This window comes from Vanessa cardui, chromosome 14, assembly GCF_905220365.1.
Source record: "Vanessa cardui chromosome 14, ilVanCard2.1, whole genome shotgun sequence".
Classification (NCBI taxonomy): Eukaryota; Metazoa; Arthropoda; class Insecta; order Lepidoptera; family Nymphalidae; genus Vanessa; species Vanessa cardui.
Window position 1 is genome coordinate 14,493,762 of NC_061136.1, and position 20,586 is coordinate 14,514,347.

The 20,586-nt window shown below is 40.4% G+C and overlaps 2 protein-coding genes across 3 annotated transcripts; both read left to right on the top strand.

The window, feature by feature from the left end:
* Positions 1-36: 36 nt before the first annotated feature.
* Positions 37-8,048, top strand: LOC124535309 (ras GTPase-activating protein-binding protein 2). Of its 2 annotated transcripts, none has more exons than XM_047111491.1 (9): positions 37-190; positions 1,942-2,086; positions 3,044-3,344; positions 6,003-6,252; positions 6,331-6,471; positions 6,741-6,881; positions 7,167-7,399; positions 7,469-7,652; positions 7,787-8,048. In XM_047111491.1, the coding sequence occupies exons 2-8, from the start codon at positions 1,989-1,991 to the stop codon at positions 7,613-7,615; spliced, it is 1,311 nt and encodes a 436-aa protein (XP_046967447.1). In that variant the 5' UTR covers positions 37-190; positions 1,942-1,988; the 3' UTR covers positions 7,616-7,652; positions 7,787-8,048. The 2 variants fall into 2 exon arrangements, with proteins under 2 accessions (XP_046967447.1, XP_046967446.1); XM_047111490.1 differs by having other exon boundaries at positions 7,469-7,629.
* Positions 8,049-12,266: 4,218 nt separating this feature from the next.
* Positions 12,267-20,468, top strand: LOC124535310 (SPARC). Its single transcript, XM_047111492.1, has 9 exons — positions 12,267-12,451; positions 17,883-17,960; positions 18,215-18,376; positions 18,515-18,596; positions 19,172-19,287; positions 19,412-19,558; positions 19,621-19,823; positions 19,897-20,044; positions 20,124-20,468. The coding sequence occupies exons 2-9, from the start codon at positions 17,895-17,897 to the stop codon at positions 20,169-20,171; spliced, it is 972 nt and encodes a 323-aa protein (XP_046967448.1). The 5' UTR covers positions 12,267-12,451; positions 17,883-17,894; the 3' UTR covers positions 20,172-20,468.
* The last annotated feature ends 118 nt before the right edge of the window (positions 20,469-20,586 follow it).

Genomic DNA, 20,586 nt, shown 5'->3' on the forward strand with positions numbered 1-20,586 from the left:
AATAGTGCTTGTTTTATACACTAACAAATAAAATATTTTTTTTGTCAGTTGCAACACCATACCCAAATTGACACCGAACGGTGAGGTAGGCTCTTTTTCTGTTTTCAGTACTTATTTATCCTGAAAATTACGCGATTTTCGTGACGATTCGTTGCAGATTACACCTCTTTGATGCCTATAATTTATTAAGGTACGTTTTTAATTGTTATTATTTAAGAAAAAGTATTGGGAGTGTAATATTTTGGTTGTCGGCAGAAAGATTTTGTTCGATAGGTTAAAGCCCTAGTGTTTCTATATTATATCAACTGAACGATTATTTGTACGTATAAACTGTAGATAAAGGAGATTTGACTATTCGTTACTAAAATATTTTGTTGAAGTTGTATAGTGGAAGATTCGTTAAGGCGGGCATGTTAAATGCTAGACGAAATCGCCATGCGTGGTTTGACAAACCCCTGGATAATCAACTGTATCGAGCAGACTGAATTGATTCGTCTTATATGTCAAAAACTTTTACTGTGATTTTAGTGTTTGTTGATACTTCAAATGAAATAGTTTATAAATGCAAACTCATATTTTTCACATCATTTCCCCAGTTCGACTAAGTCTTCGAAAAATAAATCATGACAAAGTAAAGTAGTCAAGTACACAACATTTATAAGAGTTGCATTTGCCTGATATAATTAAAAAAAAACAAATCCAGTTTAATGATGAGGGACGACACAGATACTAAAACAAAAATAAACAATGCATTAATTTATGCTATACATCCAATACATTGAATGTATTTAATGTGTGACTTGTATTATAGTTGTATGATTACAATAAATAAAAGTAACCATTTGAGTGCAGTAGATTAAATATAATCTGATAAACATTTTCATTATTTAAATTAATTAAAAAAAAAAAAACTTCTAAAACAAGCTTTTTTTACTATTTTATATTTGTTTCTATTGTGCATTGTACATATCTCTGTACTTACATTACCTGTACTCAGATTCAATTTATCTGTTTATGTAATTTATCAAACATGTTCCAAATGAAGTGACCTCAACATTCATGTTTTCAAACATGGTAGTGGATTTAGACTGTTAGGAATGGTTAATATTTCTTATAGAGCCAGTGCCCTGTGTGGACACAAAAGTTAAATACCTTACCTATATTGCATACATGCTATTCAGTAAACCTCTTTTGTCCTTTTGTCTCTTTGATCCCAATGAGAGGTATATTTTAATATGGAACATTTTAATGAATTGTAACACTTACTTTAGTTACATGTACTGAGGTGTATAGTACGACACAACTTAGATGTAGCATCGGCAAAATTCGTAAAACCGGTCACATCCGAATTGAGTATGCTATCCCAAATTATCAATATTTATTTCTCATGCGAATATGATCTTTGCACAAACATAATAACTTGTAATATTATATGACCTAACATATTCGTCTTATTACTTTTTTTCATTAATGTTCCATACATTTTTAATTTTTGTACATTGAACATTTGCATTAATACATAGTTGTTGTTAATTGAAATGAAAATTTAATCTTATTAAATTATGGCATGGTTGTTCATTTGTGTATTTTCTATGATAGTTTCAAACAAGTATGAAGTTTATTCTTGAGAAGCTTTCTTCCAACCACTCACAAAGATATTATATTATAGATAAGACTATTTCTATTCCTAGATTTATATCGCCAAAGGCATGTTGTCTGTGCTTTTGGTTTATGTATCTTTAATTATTTTTTTGCCTTAATATGCCAATATCGTCATAATTTAAGTTTTAAATTACTTTATATTCATTATGTATTGGTTTAAAACTTTGAGCATTTTGACAAACGGGTGTCTGATATAAATAAATAATAATATTCTTGACCTTGTTCTTGAATGCTGTCAACCAAATGAATACTGAACATGTGATGTACGTTATGTTGTAGGGCAGCGTATAGCGGAGGGCTGTATCGGCGCAGTGATAACAACAGCGATGGTAATGGAGGCGTCCCCGTCCCCGCAGAGCGTCGGCCGCGAGTTCGTCCGCCAGTACTACACACTGCTCAACAAGGCGCCGGCACATCTGCATAGGTGAATACACTGGCATGCCGGACATGACCACGGAGAACACTTCCCTCTGTTTTCATTTATATAAAATGCGCCATGTGAATCGATTGAAATCTCTATATTAGCACTTGTAACATTAGAGCACAAACTATCTCAATTACCAACTGAGGGCAGGTTGTGTTTATGAGTTGTTTGTTTGTTTACTAATAAAGTTGTGTCATTCTCTGCTTATCTCCTTGTGACTGTCGTGAGCATTGCGCTAATCAACGTCATAAGAGCTACTGCTCTGACATGTGTACTTGCTCGATAAACTGAACTATTGCTTAATAATAAACCTCAAACATGTTCTTAAAATGTGAGGTTACTAAATTTTTTGGAACTGGATCCAATAGTTTGTTTAGCTAATTAAAATTTTCTAACAATTTAAATAGAATTTTGATGTAGTTAATATGTTTTTGTTATTCTGGTGAAATATATATATATAGTATTAAAATATAGCCGGGTCGCTAGGATCCGCCCCGGCTTCACACGGGTGTAATGCTGATACTAGGTATATTACAGAATGTCTTTATGTACGATATCGGATTAGACACCTCTAAAATTATCAGTGTTTCTCTACAATATTATAAGCCCACCTCTCTGTGTGTGGGTGTTTACCCTATCTATTTAAAAACAAACGCATCAAAATCTGTTGCATAGTTTTAAGATATCTGAGCATACACAGGAACAGACTGACAGCGGGAGGCGACATTTTGTTTTATTCTGTGTACCGTTTCTACAATATCAACAATTGTTATTTAATTATAAAATTCAAATAAACAACAGCTTTATAGAACTCTGATAATTAATGGAATTCAGAATGAATTTTCTTGGAAGATTCCATTTCATTTCAGTTTGTTTTATTTTGCGAAGCGAAATCATATATATCATTCGAAGTCTCTTTACACATTTCCATCGACTACAACAATCGTCCGCGTACAGATTCTACAACAACTACTCGTCGTTCGTGCACGGCGGGCTGGACGCGCCCAATCGCGAGACGCTGCCCGTCGTCGGCCAGAAGCAGATCCACAACCGCATCCAGCAGCTGAACTTCCGCGACTGCCACGCCAAGATCAGCCAGGTGGACGCGCAGGCCACGCTGGGCAACGGCGTCGTGGTGCAGGTCACGGGCGAGCTGTCCAACGCCGGCGCGCCCATGCGCCGCTTCACGCAGACCTTCGTGCTGGCCGCGCAGTCGCCCAAGAAGTACTACGTGCACAACGACATCTTCCGCTACCAGGTACGCTCTGCTCGGCCAACTCTCGATGTTGAGTATACACACACAGGAGGGGAGAGCCCGTCCTTACAGAACTACAGCTCCGCCTTCATTATAGAATACAAAAATACACACTATGCGTAGTATTCCAGTGTGTGTGTGGCTTTGCTCTATTTAATATCAATATTAACCCTTCGGGTGCCTGGTGGGTCTGACAGACCCGTCACTTCAAAAAATCAACGATAACTTTTAAATTTTTGTAGCAAACCCGCTGCACTCCCGAGTAGCTTCACGATATAAACTAACGGCTATTTTGACTAAAACCAAACAACATGCATTTTGTGTGCGCTCGGGTCTCAGGGACCCGACCAGGCACGCGGTGTAACTTTTTATCTTTAAGCTATTATTTTTGTTTTGTCTCTTTAATTTATATTGGGTGGTAAATTATTTATGGAAAAAATATTGATGCAGTTATAATGACTGGGCGATTAATAAATGATGAAATTCGCCAAGCTTTAGAGTGAAATTTTGAAGAAAATGAAGATCAGGATGTAGTTTTTGATGAAAGTGAAGATGAGTCAGATACATAATTCTGATGTTGACAAGGAAGAAGTAAAAGTCTACAACGAACTAAATAACAGGGATATTATATATACAACCATCAAAAGTGATTTATATGTCCCGGCCATTAAGTAATTTTGGTCACAGGTCAATATATAAAGGCCTTGATTATTGTTTCTGGATTCTCAACACTACTGGCATAAACGCTATGTTAATGCAAACGTTATTCATATGTTAAACAAGTCGGATACTAGAAGGAACTTCATAAAAAAATGTGCATAGTATTGACTACTCTACATCAGACTGAACGACGTTATAGTTGTAAGGTGCAAAATCTTATCTTACTTTACGTAAGAGAATCAGCTCTCATTTAGGGGAACCCTCAGAGCCACCATCCAAAAAACATAATGCTGGTACGAAAAAGCGTTGTTATGTATGTCCTAACCAAAAAGATGACAAGTCTAAATACATCTATGTGTCTTGCACAAGTCATAATTGCTTGGAACACGCAATTTTTGATTGTGAAAATTGTCACATAAATACAGATTAGTTACAAGCAATGCCTTTGTTACTTTTATATCAAAATATAAAAGTTTGTAAGTTGATTAATTAGTGCCTTAAATTAATGTAAAGTTTGATTGTTGACCTCAATTAAAAAAATTAATATTGTCGATTTAAACATAAGTGTTTATTTTTATTACGTAAAATTAGAGACTTTTTAATTTTTTTAATATAACTTTGTAGAAGAATTTTAGTTTAATTTTATTTTTCATTCATATAGCTAAACAGCTCTAAAATAAATATAAACACATTATTTGGCGTTCTGACTAATAAAATAAGTAAAAAACAAGCATTTTGTTACCGGGTCCCACAGACCCACCAGGCACGCCATGTAAGTTTTACCCACCAGGCACCCGAAGGGTTAAACAATTATACCAATAGAATGATAAATCTTATCTAAAGCGAAACTCTTAAGCTTTTAATTGTTCCTGGAGCTGTTTATAATCATTATGATATGCTGTACAATAAACAGTGTTTGAAATCTAATTTATATTGGAAACATATAAATCTTAACGTTAATTTGTATCAATATCCCAACTGTAAACACTCATAAAGCTGACACCAAACAAGGCAGGTCTTATACCACCAGGCCGGTTATTACTTGAGAACATAGCAGATAACAATTTGTAAGAGATCAGTTACTAATACTTCTTTAAATTAATTACCTTAATAGATCGCACTATGAATGGTAATTAAAGCCCAATCTGAATATGATCAGCGCCATCTATTAGCAGTTAGCACTTAAAGGGGTATGCCTAATATAATAATATTGCTTAGCACAGTGTCGTATATTTCGGAGGAGTAACGGCTTTATATCATATTTAAGGGTTTAGGAAAAGGAAATAGGTAATATGAGGTGCGGTTTACCGTTATTATATACATACGAATTATATATATCAAAATCAAAATAAACTTTATATGGATTATGTTTGTACATCGTTTTACGTGGATTTTTTTTATGTACTTTAAATTGAAGTCAATATTGCTACAATTAAAGATAATCGATGATAAATACCTGCACTTCGGAATTAAGATACCCATGATCATGACCAAGTAGAGTCATTGAACTGAAAGTTATCGGTGTTTTATTAAAATTTGTCATTAATTATGAAATGGTCATGATTACATCGCGTTCATCTGGGTACTCACCGATGTGAAATGTATGACAACGATTCCTAGTTTGTTTGCACTTTGAGTACTTATTAAATAATTATTAAATATAAAACAAAACATACCTAAATAAAGTTAAGTTAGATTTAGGAAACACATGATACAACATGTGCACCGGTCGAGTGGTGCCGAGGGGGTGCCCCTAGTTGGCATATTTCTTTGTAAAAGCCTACTTGAATAAAGTATATTTTGATTTTGTTTTTTTTTTGATATTGTCGCTGAACCAACTGCGGCCAAAAAATATGCTACAAGATCAAAATCCATAGCCTGCCAGTAACATTAATAACTAACATGTAACAATCTTAAAATCAATCTCTCCATCGCAGTCATTCAAAAACGCTTCATTGTAAAGTTTACTGGAATAAAATTTGTTTTGATTTGATTCGACAGGACATAGTGTTCTCCGACGAGGAGGGCGAGGGCTCGGGGCGCTCGGAGGGCGAGGAGGAGGAGGGCGTGGCGACGGGCGGCTACTTCCCCCCCGCGCCCGCCTTCCCGCCCGCGCCCTTCCCCGCGCCGCCCGCGCCGCCGCACGCGCCGCTGCTGTCGCCGCCCGCGCCCGCGCCCGCCGCGCCGCACCTCAACGGCCACCCGCCGCCGCACGACGACCCCACGCGCCACCTCGTCGCCGCCCTGCAGGGTACCGCGCGCACTCGCTCCACGCGATAACTCTGACATAACACATTCGGCCGTCTACAACCTCCGTTACTGTGTGCAGCCAACGCTATATCGGGGGCCGCGCCGTCCGCGACGCCGCCGGCCGTCCCTGCGCCGGCGCCGGAGCGTGAGCCGGAGGCGGCGCCCGAGCCCGCGCCGCAGCCGGAGCCCGAGCGGGAGCCTTCGCCGCCGCCGCAACCTTGTAAATATCGATACTTGAAATTTTGAAAAAACGTGACCAAAGCTTACTCGTAAAAAGCAGCAACTTACACCATAGAACTTCGTGCCTAACGAGCGAACCTAAGCGAGAATCGAGAGTTTCACTATTTATAATCGAATAAAACATATTTCATAGTAGCATTTTTCGTTCCTTTAATTTCGTACATACTGAACTACAACTAGAATCACCCAAAAAAGTAGCCACCCCATCCGTCAATCGCTGGAATTGTAATACCGATGGTCCGTGTGCAGCGACGCCGAAGACGTACGCCAACCTGCTGAAGTCGGGCGCGTCGCGCGGCTCGCCGCCCGCGCCGCCCGCGCCGCCCGCGCCCGCCGCGCCGCACGAGCCGCGCCCGCGCCCGCCGCGCGTCGCGCCGCCGCAGCCCGCAGGTACCCGCCGCGCTGACCCCCTGTCCCGGCCTTCTCGCTCCAGCTCGCTCCTCCGAAGATGACCGAGGGTTCTTTTCGGAGGAGCGAGTGAGCGGAGGCACTGGGAGAGAAGTGCCTAATTCATCCTGAGATTGGTTATTTCTAAAATGTTTGCCACTTGCTTGTCCGCCAGTCCAGGAGTCCACTTACGGAACTCATTGATTTCGTTGAATAGCTCGTGACTATATAACAATCGAAGGAAGATATCGAGCGACCGGTCGACTCTAACCGCCGTCTACCCGACAGGCAACCCGCCGGAGAGCGGCCGGCGGTACTCGGACGCCCAGCAGCTGTTCCTGGGCAACCTGCCGCACTCGGCCACGGAGGAGGAGCTGCGGGCGCTGTTCGCGCGCTTCGGGCCCGTGGCCGAGCTGCGCGTGCACAGCAAGCCCGCCGCGCCCGGCGCGCCGCGGCACCCCAACTACGGGTTCATCACCTACGAGAGCGCGCAGGCCGCCGCCGACTGCCTCAACGCCGCCGTGAGTGTCCCCGCCCGCCGCCCGCGCCCCGCGCGCCCCGCTCGCCACTGACGGCCGTCGTGTTCGCAGCCGCTGTTCTTCCCGGCGGAGGGCGAGGGCGCCGGCGTCAAGCTCAACGTGGAGGAGAAGAAGACGCGCGCGCGCGAGGCGCCGCGCCGCCGCCCGCTGTCGTCGCACCGCGCCGCCTTCCAGCCGCGCCAGCCCTACCGCCGCTAGAGCGCCGCCGTCTCGTACGTGTCCCCTCTTAGTGCCCGTAAGCGCCCACTGGCTGCCATGTGGCATCATTATTTATCATATGCTTTTGTATTTTGAGGCGTAGCACTGAAACCCTATTAAAACTGTGGCCGTGATGGGCGAGCAGCAGCTAACATTGGTCGTCGTCCGCAGATGGCGCCGGCGGCTCGTCGTGTGACAAACCTCTACAAGTCTTAGATGTAACTTCGCGTCTACTAAATTCCAGTCGAGCCCGAGTCGACTAACACGCTTCGCATATCGCTTCCTTTCGTTAAGTAGTTAGATAGTAAATTAATTTCGTGATCGAGGCCCTCGGCCGGCCCGTCCGCGCCCGGCGGGGCTCGTTGTGATAAATCTAGAATGATCTTTTACTTCATATTTCGTTTCCATTATTATTTTATTTTAGTAGCGTTCAGTTAAATTTCCCGATCGAAGCGATCGATCGCTCGCTGTAACGACCCCCCCCCCCCCACCCCCCCGTCCTGCCCGCAGCGCCGAGACATGCCGAGCGCAGTCTCCCCTCAACGACAAATTATTATATGTTTGTAATTATTAAAATAAGTTTATGGTTAAGCAGTTACATTTTTTTTTTTGTTAATAATAACGAATATCCTGTAAACTTGTATCTTGCGTGTTGATAATTATTTATACAGATCGTAAAGTAGGAGCTACACCTGCGGTGTAGCGTTCGCATCAGTGCGGCGCGCGTACGCGGCGTACGCGCGCCGCGCGGGCGGAGCCGTGGCGACGCGCCTGCCGGCGTTATATGCCGTTATATACGGCGCGAACTGATATTATTAGCTTTCGTTCCAAGTCAAAACAGAGTAGTAGCATATCGGGTCGTGTCTTACCGAGACACCCGATGGCGCACTCGTGTAAAGCAAGAAAAACGGGTGCTTTCTAATTCTGACCGCTTGGGTCCATGTGAGTTGATAGCTGTTCAATAATATTTGACAAGGAAAAATTGTTTCGTTAAGTAGCCGCATGTCCCAGGGACACGTCCAAACGGCTTCGCCTGTAATCTCGTTCGTACGAAACGTTTTGAGGCGGCGGGCTCGCTCGTAGCGTGACGACTTTAAATGTCTCGTTAATAATTAGAGGTGTTGCATGTTACGCTACGAGGGGGCCGCCCTCGAACTGTGACGGACTTGAACTGAACGCCAGTTCAGAGTTCGCACTAACACGAAAATGTCGGCGCGTCATTGTCGCAGCCAGAGGTCGCCTCGAAGTCGACGGCGACTCTATTTTTTCTGATCATGGAATTTTTGTGATTTTTCAACTTTTTGTATATTTTAATTGTATACTAGGTTATTATCGGCTCGCCATACTTTGCGTTCACCGCGCGTAGCGGACCGGATGTCTAGCCAGCGTTCCACTCGCGGACGTCGTCGCTCCCGAGTCGAATGTGTAAAATGGTTTCATGTTTCCATTATTTATGTACACTTGTAATTTTTCCACGTAACAAAATACATTAACAACATCGACTATGACCAAAATTACATAATAATGCAATAACAATTTGTTTTATTAACAGCGAGTACTGTGACCCCCGATAACTCTGCCATTATTTAGTGTCAGCCATATTGCAAATGTTTCTCGGCGCACTCGTACTAGCGCTCCCGCTACCAGGAGAGCTAGTTCCGGCGCGGCCGCTCACCGCATGAACCAATCCCGCAAATTAATAACGCTGATTAGTTATCAATATATTGTAGTTTGGTAAAAAATACCGTAAAACGCAACGTATTTTTTGTATACAATGTTTTAAGAGTATAATTATTATTTAAACTCGATTAAATGAAATTATTGTATTTGTATCGATTGACCCGCTCACAAATATTCAGTATTGACTAGACTCAACAAGGTGCGATGTTAAACATGGAAGACATAAACTGGCTGCAGCGACGGCTTGAGTAGTCTTTTCGATGACAAATCACGAGTAGTCAAAGCTACTGTCGCGATAGTCATGCGCGTATCCTGTGCAGGTAGGCCTACACGAGCTGCTTAATTGGTTCAATGAAATAAAGACAAACAAACATTGTGTTCAGGGAATAAACTGTAACTAGAAAAATCTTCGTTAGTGTTGCCCACTGTATTAGTCTCCGTGTATCTAACGATAGTATTTGTGACCTGAGCACTTCTGTCGATTTATTCTGTGTATGGCTTTCAATTATCACGTTACTAAGAAGCTGCAATTCGAATAAAGTTCGACTTGGCTCGCGTCACAGGCGTCGCACGATGCGTCTTCTAAATTGATTTATCGACCAATCTGATTGGAACGTAACTGATGCGCTCATGCGCCCCAGTCCCCCCCCAGGGTGACGCCGGCCCGCCTGCGCTCACCGAGTGGCAACAAGTGCTCTAGCGTCTTGAACACTCATTTATGTAGTTAGGTTGCATTCGAATTGACTCTCATAATACAAAACCATTCAGTATTCTCTGGCTCATATCTAACATATCTTGTGAAATGTCAATGTCACATGAATTTTTGGCTTTTTCATATGTCACTTTGTCGCTGGTAGCATTCCTTGTGTGAATATAATTCTTTTGTGCTTTCAGTCAGCTGTTATGGTATAGATGTAGCATCGGCAAATTCAATGAGGCTGACTTCTGCCAATTTATGCAACCAATAGAAATAGCTCTCTATCGCGCCATTCGACGCTATTCGTCGCTATTGATTCTCTCGTCAAGTCAACCCGAGAAAGCAAGTGCATTTAAATCGAAATGTCAAATTGACGAATATATTAGGTCATATAATATCACAAGTTATAGCGTTTGTGTAAAGGTCACACAGGTTCACATAAGAAATAATATTGTTACTTTGAAATAGCGTATTTAATTCGGATGCGATCGGTTTCTCAAAGTTAGCTGATGCTACATCTAAGTTGTGTCGTACTATACTTGCTTTCGTGTTATATTAAAGAGACCCAGCCGATTCAATAACTCCTACGGTATTAAAATAATAAAACTATTTTCCGATAACATTTTAGTGGCTCTTAAGGAGAGTAGTGGGGATGTTAGCAGTCAGTTTCAATTCATAAACGCCACGCCTTTAACTTCACTGCCAAAACAGTTCATCGTTGTATATTCGATATCGTAATCTACAAATGACATCCGACGTAATCATAATCAATATTTAAAGTAAATAATTATTTTTAATGTAATTTTATAATTATTACTGTCAGAACTTTTACAGAAATACTTTTTTATCGTTCGATATTAGTCAAGCACTACGAATATTGCCATAATGACGATATCGAAATGGGCTTTCGTTGGCGCTTTAAATGGTTGTATATTGATTCTTATATAATTTGTAATGCCGATTACACGTGGTATGTCATCATTTCCAGTGCGTAATAAAATGCAAAGAGTATTTCTGTATGTAAGTCTAAGTAACGTGTTCTTTAAAATTAATCTTATTTTACATAGGAACATTAGGACTACTTTGAGACGTGAATGTAACAGCACTGTTCGATCGATGTTTGTCCTTGCGACCAGATCCTGAATATTCATTCCGTCTCCAGTGATTTTGTGAGCAAAGTTTAGACCCCCTAAAGCTCGTAAGTTAGAAAGTAAAGTCGCTTAAATATCTTGTTACCATATTAGTTATTTGAAATTTCTTCGTTATAATCTACTGAGGTCTAAACTTTGTATTGTATTGTATTATCGGTAAAATTATCAAACTGTGCTCGTTTCCTCCAAAAGCTGTGCGCTCGCGCGTCACCCGCGCTGAAGAAGACTTGCGCCGACTCTAATAGAAGACATACTTTTTGTAACAAACATTGCCTTTTATTTATAAACCTATTCATGTCTATTCTACTAATAACACAACATTATAGGTACCGAGTATCGTAATTTGTTCGTTTATCTTGTGTTCCTACGTTTTGACACCAAACTGATTGAGTCAGAGCTTTGGCACGAAACTTGGTTAAAAGCTAATTCTTCTAGTCTGTTTTCTTTGATCAATTATTTCGTGCATTAGCAATAACGAACACTATAAACACGTTGAGCAAATTGACTTAGATCTTATTTAATACGATTGACTTAGATTAATGAAAACATTTTTTATTAGATTCAGATATGAAACTATATTGAGAATTTTTGGGCAAATTAAGCAAATGTAATCGAAAGCTGGGTCCCGTACGGGGTCAGCAAGCTCAAACAACGAACGCGAATACGCTAATACACTGTTCCGAAAAACAATGATCCAAGTAAATATTTTGTAAAAAATTGACTACGAAGTCCAATCTAACTTCTGAAAAGTAAATATGTTTTTGAAATTGTGCACGCTGTGTCGGAACTCTGAATTGGTAGTGCTATATAAGGGGTCAGAATACTTAGTTAGGCCTTATAGTTCCTTTAATTTGATCATTTTCTGGTCCAATATACCAGCTAAAACATAGAGGCCTGACGTTACAGCAGCCAACAGCCATTCATATAAGTCGTAGTAGTAGGTATTATGATTTATTCACAGACAACTATAGTAACATTTTTCGAGTACATACCTACTAATAATATTCTTATAAGTGCAGTTTGACCTTTGAATTGATAAAAAGTTTGTCAGTTAATACGCAGTTGAAACGGGCAAACATTTGAGGTTCGGTTGATGCATATCGACAAAGCGGACCCGATCCTGCGCGGGAACGCGAGCGAGCCAGCGAGCGTATACTCGTATAGCCGATAGGGTGGTCCGCAGTGCGCGGCGTATAATAGGCGGTGCCGACGGTGCCGTGCGCACGAGCGTCGACCAGTCGACCAGTCGACGGCCCGCACTCGACGGTGACGCAGCCTCGACTTGAAGAGCTGTGCTAGGAGGACTGGGTGAGTAAACGATCTACTTCGATGAAATTTCGATATGTTTTTGTAATTTTATTATTTTTATACATTGCCTTAACGAATTAATACTATTATTTTTATTTTTGATAGTACTTTATTGTTCTAAGACCTAATTCTGATATGAAGATGATGAAATTTGATGATTTTTCTTTAATAATAAAATAGTCATAATATGCGAATAACGTTTGATTAATATTTTTAAGAGACTTATGTATTAGTTATATATTTATGTTTTTCGATGCGAATTAGGGTTAGTAGCCATTCTCTCCTCTTGTTTGCGATGATCGGAAACGAGTTTTAGGACAACGATTCAAAATGCCGAATGGGTAGATAATTAGAACTGAATATATTTTTCTTTTTGTTAAAATCCTTAAAAATCTAGTCATATGTATTATTTTGCATTAAAAATAGCAATAAAACGGATAATTTAAACACATGACACGATTGTAAAATTGGTACTCTAATAGGTACTCTACATACTTTAATTAGAGTTAAAGAACGAATCAGTATATAAAATAAATTATAGAATAGTATTCGATCCATAGCTTCACTCAACCATAGACATGATGTCTAAGGAGAGGCTATGTTGTTGCTGCGTATTGCATTTGCGCCGGCCGACGCCGACGCCGCGACTCCGCGCGCCTGCCGCGCATTCTCTCGCCGTCATACTCATCGCTACTCCTCAAACAATAAAATCATTGCATCGGCATTTTATTGTGTACACCGTTCTGCAACACTACTAACAAAGATGTAGGTCGTCGTGCAAGTAATAAAGTAGGAACATGGTTTCTCTAACGAGAATAGAACTCTAGAATCAAACATCTACTTACATCTGCAACTACGTTTATTCTAAAATAGTTTTGTGGTCCGTTTCAACCCACATTCCGAAAAATCCGAAAAGTCACACCAAAAAATATATTTATATTTGCTTAAATATTTGTATTTGTATGCAATCTTTCGATCTAAATCAAAATCAAAGTATACTTTATTCAAGTGGACTTTTACAAGAACTTTTGAATCGTCATTTAACAATTAAGTGAAGCTACCACCGGTTTGGAAAGTAGATTCTACCGAGAAGAACCGGCAAGAAACTCAGTAGTTACTCTTTTCCAACATTTAAAAAAATACAGTCATGTTAGTTAATACAATTATTTAAATTAATATATCCTGCCTGGAAGTCAACAGGTATTAATTCCACGCTTTTTTTCATCTACAAAATCTTGTATCGAATAATACGCCTTTTTCACCAATGTATTTTTTTAAAAACGATTTGAATTTACGAGACGGTAAAGTTAAAAATGTCTGCGGAATTTTATTATTTGATATATATATTATTTAATGATACATTTCCCATCAGTACCCACTTATTGATACGTTAAAACTACGGATGAACTTTACGAAGCTCACATTAACATAAAATCTTGAAACTGGGTTTGTCATAGCAGAGTTATATTTTTATTTTTTATCTGCCGAGCGAGGCGGCGGGGTCGCGGCTATCGCGCGGCGGACACCAGATAGCCTGGCTTCCGTCCACGCTCGCGAAAAATTGTTTTATATTATTCGCGGGATCATTGTCATTGTGACCTACATTCATTCCAAAATATTATTAATTTGAATAACAAGTAAACCTAATGTAAGTAACATACCTATGGATAATTAATTCTTTTGAAATCCCTATAATTTTATATTTCTGAGTACCGGGTTCTTAAACTGTTTTAACTTTACCTTTAATAAAATAAAAACAATTAAAATTTCGAAATCTATCTCAAACGGTCATAGTTGATTCAAATAATATATCATAGAATATTTTAGAGCAAATAACAAAACGTACTGTTTTTAAAAGGTTGTTAAATATCTCGACGACACAGATCGTAGATTCGGTAACGAGGTTACCGGTCGTAGGTTATCGCCTGCGATATCCATGTTTAAAAATATTAGTTTTATGTGTGCTCATAATTATATACCTACTGCTATAAACATTTTAAAAAATCGGACGCTTGTAAGTTCCAGTTCACATAGTTATTAGTTAACTATTCAAAACACACCATATCAACTCGTGATAAAGTGAAAGCCGGTGAACGTCCACGGCGGCCCAGCGTTGCTAGGACCTTCTCAACTCATGAGGGTTGAACTTCTGTGGAATAAATTCAACCCCCACGCCACTCAAATACGGGTCGGTGGAAACACACATGGTAGATTTTCTTCCGATATATGGGGGTTTCCTCATGGTATTTATCTTTCTCGCCGTTGACGAAATCAATTAATACAATCTAATTAAGGACACAAACATTCTTGGTCCTTTGCCCGGACTGAATTTGTGGTTAAAATCTACGTGTTATTCTAGTCAGTAATGGGAAAATTAACTTATCATTAAGGCTCCGTGAAACGTCCCTCGGATAGGTATCGAAGCATCATATATTTCACCGCTAAACAGCAATGCTTAGTTTTACAAAAACCTATGTATATACCTATTGCTACTCACTAATCTAAAATTTATGAAATTGCATTGTGAGGTAATGTGTGGCATATTTAGGTCAATAGAAACAAATAGACGCGATACGATCCCATTGTCGTTACGCCAATTACGAAGATCGTTTCTTTCTTCAGACTCCTCCAATAGGCAGGAGTTGGAAGTAGGCAAATAGGTCGCGGGCACCTCGTCACTGGGACTGTGACGCTTAAGGTCAATTACTCATAACGACACTGCCTATTCCAATTCTGTACTTTTAATTACATATAATATGATTTCATGTGATGTCTGAAAGTTTGCCTAAATCAGTTGGTACTCAATTAATATATTTTATCAATTCTTCATAGAATAAGCGTCCATACCGTCATTTAACTTAATTAAATTTTTATTTTTATTTATTCCTTTGTTGGTTATTCACTAGTCCCTACCACTTACAAAAGTAACCGGAAATGTTCCTATATTAGTATTATAATTTTAGTATGCAGTAATTTAACATAAATGTATTTATTTAAGTATGGAAAAAATTTTTTGAAAAAATATTTTTTTTTTTAATTTATTTACACACAAGTCACAAAGTAAAGCCTTAACTAGATAGAAATTAACAGGATAAAAATTTACTATTACTTGCTTATAAAATATAAACATAAATAGATACGAAAATATAATATTTAATATTCGTAACTGTATATAAATATCGGTTTTTATGGGTACACCTGTAGATTATCATTAGTTTTCTATGTTGTCTTGGGTCTGGGTGTTCGTGGTACCGTCGTTACTTCTGATTTTCAACCGACTTCAAAAAGGAGGAGGTTATCAATTCGTCTGTATTTTTTTTTTTTTTTTTTTTTTTTTTTTTTTTTTTTTTTTTTTTTTTTTTTTATGTTTGTTACCTCATAACTTTTTACTGGGTGGACCGATTTTGATAATTTTTTTTTTGTTTGAAAGGTAGTGCTTCCCGTGGGGTCCCATTTTTTTTTTATTTTTTTCCGATCATGGTATCCGTATGAAAAGGACATAAGTCTTAAATTTGCATTATGTATGTGCGCGATAAATAGGTGAATAACTCAAAATTGGTTGGCACAATTTTGAGTTTCGTGAAAGTTTGGTAAGATTCTGAGTATAGGATCCATGACAAATTAAGGGAACGGGAGGGAACGGAACAATTCTGAGGAGCACGTTAGCAATACTCGGTCGAATCTTTTATTTATAACCCATAAACTTGGATATTTAAATAAAACAAATATAACAATAACTATAACTACGTTATATAATCGTAAATCGACTTTTTAGTAGTCTAATATTTTTCATTTCATTTTACCTAGGAGGACTCTTAAAAATATGTTAAATATGCAATTATTTTTATTACTTTTTAGTACATTTTTATTTGTTTTAAAATAGTGTTTTGTTTGAAGTCGGTTTTTCTTTTTGTTAAAATTTTATTTATCCATAACACAAGTGCGTTAGCTACTTACAGTTACAACTTCCTACATTTTATACTTCTTTCCAAATTTAACGTCAGTTTCGTATCCCATTTATGGATGTCACATGGCATGCAGTGGCCCGGGCCACGTTTCGTCGCCAACACCAATCATTAGTGTTAGGCGCTGATGCAATAATGTTAATAATATTTATATTTAGTCAATAAAGGAATCTCAAATAAATATGGTCAAACGCTCTGTCACAGTGCTCGTTCGTTACATATTTATCACGTACCCCTATGGGAAACCGAAAAGCACATACATACGTACAATCGCAATCTTACTAATAGGACTAGGACTTCATTATTTCAAATTTCGCTTTAAATGATAAAAACAATTACAATGCTATAAAGTCATTCATACAGCATGGCCATCGCAATATCATAAACAGATGTGGATGAAGTCACTGGTTGTCGGCGTCGCGGCAAACGGAACACGAAATATTTAGCGCTGGTTCGTTTTAATCTCTCAGTCCGGTGCGACTATCCGTCGTTATTTGCACGCGCACTCACCGAACGTGCCTTCTTAACAGATCCGACTTACTATGTATTATATATATGTCTGTATTTATGAATGTAACATCATACTATTCAAATAACCATAGTGTTACTTGATACCTACCTCGAGCTGAAAGGAATTCGTTATTAGAATTATCATAATTTTTATGCACATGCAATAAACTCAACTATATTTTATTTATGTATTAACAAGATTGAATAATTAAAAGTTTTAGTAATTGAATATTGACAACATTTTTAATACGAGGTATCGAGTGTATTCGGTGCGGAGTCGCGGCGCAGGCACGCTTCGCATTCCTTATTCATTGACAGGGTAATCCGATCGTCAGCAACGCCGAAGTGCAACTCAGCGGGCGCGCTCGAGGGTGATGCACTTTCGTCCGACGCCGACGCCCGCGCAAGCCGCGCCTTACTACTTTGATATCGTCAACATAATGCAATGTCTATTATCGAAAACAATCACTTATGTATAAATGATGTCATTTATTATGAAACGAATGTGATACGTGTTTCTGCTACAAAATGCAACTGAAATAAAGGCATACTAACTTAATTCAATATACGAGTCGCGGGGTATTTATAATTTAAATATTAAATCTTAGCATTGAATCGTTCTCTCGTATCGTTATCTAACATTTAACAACGACTCATTTCTAGCGATCGATGCCGCATGCCGCTGCCGGTTCAAAGCATTTGCGTTCCCCGTAGTTTTCGCTGTTCACGCGTTTAATGGACATTCTGCACTGCTCTGCCTTTTTACATTATTTGTAGATATTAAGTTCAATGAAAATGTAAAATTTCAAGAGCTTGTTATAGTAAAATTAATTTTCTTTAAAGATTGAAAAAACCGGTCTATTTTTATTATTTTATAAGTTGATACTTAAAATACACAAAGTACTGCACACTACGACTAATGTTTTGTCCTAGTTTAAAACAGATTGTGATTACAGATAGGAGCCAGGATGAGGAGTTATCTGTTGGTGCTGGCCTTGCTGGCCGCGACGATATGCTCCACGGAAGCTGTATTGGTAATCATTTACTACTAATTGCTAAAACCTTCATTATTTATTTAAATTAGATTAATAAATACTAAACTGAGTCGCGTAAAATAAGTAGCACATCTAATCGAAGAGATTTCGTACTACTATTTACGCTGTTTATATTAACCCTGACGTGACCCGAGCCGCGATACCCGCGCCACGGCAAAGCCATAGAACTAACATGTTTTAAGGTGCAATAGATAACAATTTTTTTTACAAAAATTCACATTCGATGTGTTCAGAAACGGCGCAAGCACCGCAGGCTGCGCACGACGACGACCACGGAGCCGTCGATGCTGGCGGCGGCGCGCCTGTTCCCGCCCGCGCCCGGCGCGCCGCGCGCCGACGACGCCGAGCACCTCGAGCTGGGCATGGCGGAGCGCCTCGACGAGAAGCGATTCCAGGTCCTTCATTAGTCGCCGCTTAAAATAATGGGAATATTTTCAATTTACCCTTCGCGTGCTTTCTATCCTAACAAAAACGTGCCACAGTTGTACAAAGAAACCCTCGAATATAGGCTATAGCACCTTTCTATCACACAGGAATCCGAGAGAGCGCGTGTCAATGAAATCATGAACGAGGTCGGCGACGAAAACAACGGAGGAAACGAAGTATTCATGGAAGGTGAGTAAAGTTCTTGTCTTTTTAAAGGATGCGGTTTCGAGAAGTATCGAATACAATAAATATACCTAGATAGCTAAAGGTTAAATCTTGAGGGAAAGGGCAATATATTTTAATGTACCTACATAAGGTAAACCCACCAACCTGCATTGGAGCAGCTTGGTGAAATTGGCTCCAAGCCTCCTCAAGGGAGAGGAGGCCTTAGCACAGCTGAAATCCATAGACTGTTACTGTTATTGTATTGTTGCACATAAGAATACTCATTGTGTGCCACCGTACAACAACAGTAACCCCAACCTTCGAAATACGAGTGCAGTGGCAATTGGAACTGCCCACTATACATAGCAACGGTTTGCGTTGTCGCGTTCAAAACCCTTATTGTATATACATAAAAAGTTTTAGAGGAATAGTAAACATTTGTACACGTTACAAGCGTTATATACAAGAAACAAATTCAAACTTATCACTTCTATACTGAATATAGTCAAAAACTCTTTAGTTTTTTAACAATAGTGTCCCAGAAAACATCCTGACATCCGATATAAATATTCTATTGATTATCTCCTGCGTCGCCTCAGACCCGTGCCTCAAGGTGCACTGCAGCGCAGGGCGAGTGTGCGAGATCGACGAGCACGGCGACGCGGTCTGCAACTGCATCAAGGAATGCCCCTACGAGACCGACTCCCGCCGAAAGGTGAGCATTACGAGGGCGTCCGGGGACACTGATATTGACTTTAAATTTAACCTTTAAACATACATTTTTGTCACATGAAAGCTAAAGGTAATCGAAGGTAAATAACCCGTATTTCCGTCGGCAGGTGTGCACTCACCACAACGAGACCTGGCCATCGGACTGCGACGTGTACCGCCAACGCTGCCTGTGCCTCGACAACTCGGAGCTGTGCCGCGGCCCCCAATACCACCACGTGCAGATCGAGTACTACGGCGCCTGCCGGGAGATGCCGGTAAGTACCCGGCGGCCGGCGGCCGGCGCGCGGCTCGCGACTGACGCGTCGGCGCTGCGCAGGAATGCCTGGAGAGCGAGATGTCGGACTTCCCGCGGCGCATGCGCGACTGGCTGTTCAACATCATGCGCGACATGGCGGAGCGGCGCGAGCTGTCGCCGCACTACCTGCACATGGAGCGCGAGGCCGAGGCCAACCTCACGCGCCGCTGGACCAACGCCGCCATCTGGAAGTGGTGCGACCTCGACGCGCACGACAACGACAGGTGCCCCGACGGTTCCATCTGTAAGTAGACGATTCGAGGAGCGAAGACGCTCTATGGCATGTCTGTGCGGCAGGTTCGTGTCGCGCCACGAGCTGTTCCCGATCCGAGCGCCGCTGATGTCGCTGGAGCACTGCATCGCGCCCTTCCTCGACCGCTGCGACGAGGACGACGACCACCGCATCACGCTCGCCGAGTGGGGCAAGTGCCTGGAGCTCGACGAGGTAAGGAGCCCCGCCGTCGCCCGAGCTGTGTGCTGTCCCTTGCGACGCGCTGCTCACGAGCGCTCCGTTGTGCTTACAGTACGAGCTGGAGGACCGCTGCGACGAGCTGACGGACGAGACCGCATAAGCCTGCGCGACGCCCTCACTCCTCGTCTGCGAGTGGAGATTTAGATTGTAACTCGTGTATAAGTACTTATTATTTTCTCACAAAATGTACTTCGATAGGTCCTAATGAACCGTGTGTACTTTACGATACTAAACGATGTTTGTAACAATTAAGCATGCGGTATGTCGTATTTTTATTTCACAGTGATTCCTATTGCACTTTACCTAATGTTTAAATATAAATACAAATTTTAATTAGAAAAGCCGTACTGTGATTTTAACCAAAATATAACGATACAATAAAGTATTCGAAACTCAATTAGCTATGCATTGTTTTATTTACTGAAAACAAATCCCTGTGTCTTCTTGCTTCAATAGAATCATCCTTTACAGTTTATGCGTCCTTACGCGGCACGATCTCTTCGACATTCCTCGCA

Excerpts from the sequence above, each read along its gene's own strand:
- LOC124535309 (XM_047111491.1), top strand. The coding sequence starts at position 1,989 with ATGGTAATGGAGGCGTCCCCGTCCCCGCAGAGCGTCGGCCGCGAGTTC. Across the intron at positions 2,087-3,043 it reads GCGCCGGCACATCTGCATAG|ATTCTACAACAACTACTCGT; the intron begins GTGAATACACTG and ends GTCCGCGTACAG. Across the intron at positions 6,882-7,166 it reads CGCGCCGCCGCAGCCCGCAG|GCAACCCGCCGGAGAGCGGC; the intron begins GTACCCGCCGCG and ends TCTACCCGACAG.
- LOC124535310 (XM_047111492.1), top strand. The coding sequence starts at position 17,895 with ATGAGGAGTTATCTGTTGGTGCTGGCCTTGCTGGCCGCGACGATATGC. Across the intron at positions 18,597-19,171 it reads AAACGAAGTATTCATGGAAG|ACCCGTGCCTCAAGGTGCAC; the intron begins GTGAGTAAAGTT and ends GCGTCGCCTCAG. Across the intron at positions 19,288-19,411 it reads AGACCGACTCCCGCCGAAAG|GTGTGCACTCACCACAACGA; the intron begins GTGAGCATTACG and ends TTCCGTCGGCAG.